This window comes from Mus pahari, chromosome 1 (assembly GCF_900095145.1).
Source record: "Mus pahari chromosome 1, PAHARI_EIJ_v1.1, whole genome shotgun sequence".
Lineage (NCBI taxonomy): Eukaryota > Metazoa > Chordata > Mammalia > Rodentia > Muridae > Mus > Mus pahari.
This window is the reverse complement of record NC_034590.1, coordinates 109631711-109638591: the sequence shown is the minus strand read 5'-3', so window position 1 is coordinate 109638591 and position 6881 is coordinate 109631711. Positions and strand designations below refer to the sequence as shown.

Genomic DNA, 6881 nt, shown 5'->3' with positions numbered 1-6881 from the left:
GTTCCACCTACAGGGTTGCAGCCCCCTTCAGCTCCTTGGGTACTTTCTCTAGCTCCTCCATTGGGGACCCTGTGTTCCATCCAATAGCTGGCTGTGAGCGAGAGGATAACATTTGAAATGTAAACAAGTAAAATGATTTTTAAAATAATAATAAAGTGAACAATGACTTTTAAAAAATCAGGTACTGATTAGAATGTGGAAGTTGAGAACTCTCAGATGATGGCAAGAATTAAAATTAGTAGAGCTGCATAGAAGACAGGGAGGAACTTCCTAAGAAGATGAGAAATGAAATTATACTGGACTCAGTGAAATGCCTGTGGTTGTCAATGAGTAGGAATTGGCATGTTGAAGAAATACAACAAAATTTGTAGTAGCCAGCATATGGTCAACCTAGGTGTCTCTTGAAGGACAGCTACATAAAGTATATATATATATATATATATATATATATATATATATATATATATATGTGTGTGTGTGTGTGTGTGTGTGTGTGTGTGTATGCCTCTCACTGAAAAGATTAAAATTCTGTCATTTGATGCAACATGCATGAGGCTAAGGAAGTAAAATATGTCAGTTATTGAGAGACAAAGAATATAAATTTATCTACATGAGAAAACTGAATTGTTGATGAAACCGCAGGGTAGAATCACATAGTAGCTACCAGAGCCAAGAAGGGAGGATTGGGGAAATGAATGAATAGTTAAAGACATTAGGAACAGCTGGACAGAGGAATGACTTATAAAATTCACAAAAAATAGTAGGGCAACCATAGTTGACCACAACTAGTGAAAGACTTCAAAATACCTAGTGGATATGCTGTTGAATGTTTTGAACCAAAAAGTTGTGTTGACAGATATGCCAGTTACCCTGACCACCAGTGCACATTACAACATGGGTTGCCATGTCAGACTGTACCCCTTAAATATAGATGTTCAATACATGTTAATTCTTTAACAGAATACACTTCTTAGAAGAAAACCACACAAAACCTACATAGAGGGGCATGGCCTCATGTCAAGAGCTGTGGACATGGCCTTTTGCCATCTCTATCAAAACCAGAATGGGTGCTTGGAAAGTTAGAAAGTAAATGCTACCATTCTCATAGCGATGAGGATTCCTAAAGACCCACAACCACATGAGCAGCTAGACACTGGCTTCCTTGTTTCAAAACTTACAGCAAAGCTACATGAACCGAAGCACTGTGGTGTGGCATGAGGCTAGGTATTGGGATCAGTGGAATAGAATTGAAAGTGCAGAAACCATTTCGCATGCTCATGGTCTATAAGTTTCTGAGAAGAGGCAGTGGCTACTCATGGAGAAAGAATGAAGTCTCTAACAAAGTGTTGGGGAAAGCAGGATATCCACACAGGTTTCATGTAGTCAGTGCGCCACACATCAGAAACAAATGTGAACCTGAGACCTCACATTGGTGAAATAGCCCTGGACATGGTGCTGAAGGACAACAGTCTTAACAGCAGGGGGTGATGTCACAGGACTTTGGACTTGAAAAGCCAAGCTTTAGATTTGACACCATGGCACAAACACGAGGCAGAAACCTCTTTGGAATGAAGTGAAGTTGAGCTGTGTATACAAAAGGAAATCATGACAAGGGGAAGCAGTGTACATGGTGAGTTTGTGAGGTGTGTGCTAACCAGGGCTGCTATACAGAATATCCCAAGCCATCAGTAATACCCAAAAAACCTAACCTCTATTCTGAAATCTGTGGCAGAGCTGAGCAGATAGTTTTGCAAATGTGTCCAAAAGTGAACAAATATGAAAGGCTAGAGAAGAAGGGAATGGGAGGTCAAAAGAACCCTCCAGAACAGAGAATATTCTTGCGGGGGCTCACTCTTCAGTTGTCCATGATGATCAAAGTCCATCAATCAGACCCTGGACTTAACCAACACCATACCCTAGCCCACCAGTCTGTAAGCTGACTCAGGCCTTGGATAAGGTGAGTGCAGCCTTCTCTCTCTATTCTGGTTATGGCCACAACAGTTGCACACCCCATCAGACAGTGGGTATCATCAAGTCAGTAACAAAACAGTTGCAGTAAATCTCCAACCCGAATAAGCCTGGGCAATGAAAACACAACTCAATTAATATGAATACATGCTGTGCACCTAGATTGGGCAGATCTACCACTACACTACCAGCTTCCTCATATAAGAGACCCCATTTACAGTTTCTCCAGGCCAAATGCTTCTGCTCCACTTTCCTTCTTCTCCTCCTCCTCCACTGTCCATTCTCTCTCTCTCTCTCTCTCTCTCTCTCTCTCTCTCTCTCTCTCTCTCTCTCTCTCTCTCCCAAAACCTTCAGCTCCACCTTCCTCTCTTTCTCCACCCAATCACCAGCTCTAGCCTTTATTTATAAATTAAGGTGGGAAGCAGGTTTACAGGAAATCTCCTGAGTGCTGACTCATTCCTTGTTCGCAGCCCCTCACAGGAGAACAGAATTAACATCAAATATAATTAGCCCCAGGGCTATCCACAACAGTTAAAGACCTCACCATACAAGCCAAAGTAGGGACTTCTGAATGTGAATGTGACCACCCCAAATCCAGCTCCAAGAAGAGCAGACAAGCCATGAGTAGATTCAGTTCAGCATGACAGATGGGGTGCTCACATCCCGTTAATTGGACTCCATGGATTCTTGGGACAGACACTGAACAGCGGGAACTAAGGTCAAGCAGCCTCCATGCAGGCCACTGAGGTGACATAGACTGCTGGCTGGTATCCAGTTCCCAGAGAAGATTGATAAAGGACACAGGACAATCTGGCCAAAGACCAAAACAGACAAAGTACTCGGGTCTACAGGCCAAAGATTCCTCCTCTTGAAGTCCTTCAAATCATGAGTAAGCTCAATGCAGATTCTGACCACAGATGTTCTCTCTTTACTTCAAGGAAGAAATGGGCACCTATGTTTCACTAGGAAGGGTAGATGGACACTGATCTAACAGCCTCTCAACTCCAAGGTCCAGACTGGAAAGAAACCCTAGGCAGAGCAAAACCATCTACAGACTTCACTGCCAAGGGTATCTCAATGTCTCCCAGTAGCAATATGGAACCATTATGGTGACAACCATGATGAACAGAGAAGATTCTATTGACCTTGTACTGTGGAGCAGAGGCCTGATCTCCTTCAAAATCAGATACCCAATACCCACACTAACAAACTCATCATAGAACATTCCTACCTGTGCACACCACCTGGGTGTAAGACTGAAGGTCACACTGCTCTGCAAAGTTCACATTGATCTTGCAGTAGAAAATGTCAGCCTCTGTTCCTTGGCAAGACACGAATTTCTGTTCTTGACTTCCATGGTGAGTTTTGGACCACTGCAGAGCGGTGCCACACTCCAGGTGTTTTCACAAGATACTTGCCTCTTCCTTCTGTAGGTCACATTTCAGGAGTATGGAAGACCCACTCAACAACTCAGGAGACCCAGCACATGGACTGGCACCTCTGGTCAGCCTGACTTGTTGAAAGTTATCACCTGGTGGCACAGGGGACAAAACCAGCTCCTAGAAGCTTCTGCCAAAGGTACATGATCAGGGTCTGCAGAGTGACTTGTTCAGTCTGAAGCATTGCACAAGATCCCTGGCAGTGTCCCCAGTCTTTAGAACTACCCTGAAATAACAGGCAAATGGAGTCCATCCTTCCAGAATGCCACAAAGACACAGGATCACATGGGACAGGGACTCCTTCCTCAAAAACTAATATGTCAAGTCCCCCTGACTTGAGCTATGCCTCGTGCACAGTGACAGTGTTTCCTGAGGTGATCTAAGTAAAGCAATGACACATGGACCTGATGGCTGGCTTTTTAAAAATATATCCAAGAAAAGTTATTGAGGAGAGGAACAAGGAGAGTGAGAACTGATTTTCTTAGAACAGAGAAAGTAGGCATCCCTTATGGTCTCTCACCATGGAACTCTTAGGGACCAAAGTGCTCACACCTGACATACCCCTCCTCCCCTGGACACTTGTCTCAATGCCTCTACTTGCAGGGCAAAATAAAAGAAGAATGGGGGTGAGATGGGACTAGGGATTTGAGCAGCCTTCATCTGACTCACCTGAGCAGATAATTGACACCACACACTGGCACTTGCAGTCACTGAGGGGTCCCCAGGCCCCCAGAGAAACCTCCCAGAGGGTGGCCTTCTCACCACTGCACTTGGTACCATACAGCCAGGGTGAATTCATTTCTTCGGGTCTCAAAACATACTGGAAGGTTGAACGTGCTTGACTACAGCCAAGGTGTCTGCAGGTCACTGAAGCTTCCTGCATGCCCCAGTGGTCACCACACACAAGGCCTTGCTGCTCACTGTGTTCTATTTGCAGACGGCCATCGCATTGGTCTGCACCATCTACGAGATTCCAGGATTCCTCCCCAACCAGTCCTTCTGAGATGAGACATGAGTTAGATGGAGAAGATACTGAGTATTTCATTCAAAATGCTTCTTAATGAGAAAATCCTATCCTTGCCATCATGGTCACTCCTTTTTCTCAGATTCCCTCACTATGAATATTCTGAATTATAACAGAATCAAATGGTTTCTTCAGTGAAACTTTAGTTAGCAGAAACAAGCACAAAGAAGTGAGGCATCAGATATCAGCAATGCTATTCTGTCACTAACCTTGGTTGGCAATATTTTGTACATCTGTGTCCCTCACATGCAGGCTCTGTAAACAGCAGTGTACACTCACCAGAAGGGAGGAGCCAGCAGGCCAGCAGTAGAAGCCACAGAGCCAGAGAGGAGAGTATCATTCTGGATCTCACTGCAGCATCAGTTCTCCAAACTGATAGTCTCAGTTCAGGAGCTTGTTCTGTCTCCAGGCAAAAGGCAGGCTCTAATTTAGAGTGATGCTGTTCTAGGGGCAGTGCCTGTAAGCACTCTGGGAGCCTCCCCTACATCAGAGCTGCCATCTGTAACTCAAAAAGGCTTTCACTCACTGTGCCAGGGCCCAGAAAGCATCAGTGGTGTGGAACTTCCTGCAGCTGGTACCCAGTACAACCCCAGGTGTAAGGAGGACAAGAAGTCATACAGCAAGGCTTCAATGGCTGTGCCTCATGAAACCAGTGTAAATAAAACACAGCAGCAAGTATTATTCTCTCCCTCAAATAGAAGATCTCGCTAAGGACCAGAGTCTTCCCAAGACTTGTTAGTTATTAGTAAATAGACGTAAAATTTTTTTATCACTTCACCTTTATCTTCTTTTCCGGGAGCTTCTCATAGGGCTTGGTCTTGCAAACTTTATATGTCCCATACAGGGGAATGCCAGGGCAAAGAAGTGGGAGTGAGAAGGCAGGGGAGCAGGGTGCGGGGAGGGTATAGGGGACATTCGGAATAGCATTTGAAATGTAAAAGAAGAAAATATCTAATAAAATAATTTTTTTTAAAATCCTGAAAAAAAAAAAGAAAAAAGAACACACACAGTGGTCATCAGTAAGAAGACTATGGAGACATGAAGACAAGGTGTGACCATGGGTTGGTCTCATGAGAATTTGGTCTAAAACTACTCTAGTCATAGAGGATGTAATCTTGAGTAAATACAGTCACAATTAACCTGAAGGAGTTTGATTCCATTAGTCACCATTAATCTTCCAGTGTGTGCTGTGTAAAAGACAAGGTAGGCATAAATGCTAAACCCTCGAGTGCATCAACAAGCCACTGAGCTAAGAAAGGCCAAGCCTGGAGGAGACAAGAAGATCAACATTATCCCTCATCAGAAGTCAGCTTCTACTCACAAAAGGACATGGAAAGAAGGATGTGTGGGAACCAAAACCCTTGCTCACAAGTGAGAGCAAATGTTCCAGATCAGGAAGAGGAGAGAGGCCTAGAAAAAAGGGCCATGGTGAAGTCAAGAGTTTTTGAAAAGGACTAACAATGATAGCCATTAAGGAGTCAGGAACTAAAAGGATTGTGTGCACACCTCAGAAGGACCCAAGTAAGAGCAAGGACCACTCATTGTGATGCTTTGCCAGCTTAGATGATGCCAGTCTAAGGACCAGACTTGAAAGGAATAATATACAATGCAGTGTCCAAGCCTAGAGATGTATCAGTCAGGGACACAGGGAGCTGGCAACTGGGTCTGTAAAGTGTAGATGCTGGTCATCATGAAGGCCCTATTGGGATCAGTAACAGCCAGGATAGTGGAATGAATCCTGGGAAAGAGAGACTCACTTTCCAGAAGCACATCCTCACTTTCCCGGCCTCTGCCACATCCTTTCCAGGCTTGCTCCAGGCTCATCCACATTGTCATGGCCCCCTTCATGTACTAGGCTCCTGGGATTCTGGAGGTCCTTCCACTCTCTTCCATGAGGACAACTTCATTATGCTTATCCCTCTGAGGGATGTTGTAGTGGGTTTGGCCTAACGCTGCTACTATTATGTTAATTTGGGCCCCCCAAATTGTTTTGTGCATGAATCCACATGTACACACATAAGAAAGACACTGGTAGACCCTGCCCCCAGTTGTTTGTGATTGGTAAATAAAGTTACTGGCAGCCAATGGCTGGGCAGGACAGACAGAAGCAGGACTGTAAGGATACCTGGGCAAGGAACAGAGGAAGGAGAGAAGAAGAAGATCTATCATGCCAAGAGTAGGAGAGGAAAGATGCCACACCTGAGAAGATGTGGGACAGAGAACAAAGCCATGGTGTCAGAGGCAAGGATCGCAGCAAGAGGGCTGTACAGCTGGGTCCAGGACAGCATAGATGGAATGTAGAATTAGTGAGTAATAACTCTTGAACCTCGGAGGGAGGTGGATTAGCCATCAGGAGGTTGTGAAGTGGCCCAGCCATTGAGCTATTTTAGGCCTATCAAAATATAATGGCTGTGTGTGTGTGTGTGTGTGTGTGTGTGTGTGTGTGTGTG

The 6881-nt window shown here is 44.7% G+C and overlaps 1 protein-coding gene across 1 annotated transcript in view; it reads right to left on the bottom strand.

The window, feature by feature from the left end:
- Positions 1-6881, bottom strand: part of LOC110327662 (scavenger receptor cysteine-rich domain-containing protein SCART1-like) — a 56148-nt gene that overhangs the window by 22839 nt on the left and 26428 nt on the right. The window contains exon 6 of the mRNA XM_021206820.1: positions 3200-3341. Coding sequence (XP_021062479.1) covers positions 3200-3341 — 142 coding nt within the window. The remainder of the gene's footprint in view (positions 1-3199; positions 3342-6881) is intronic.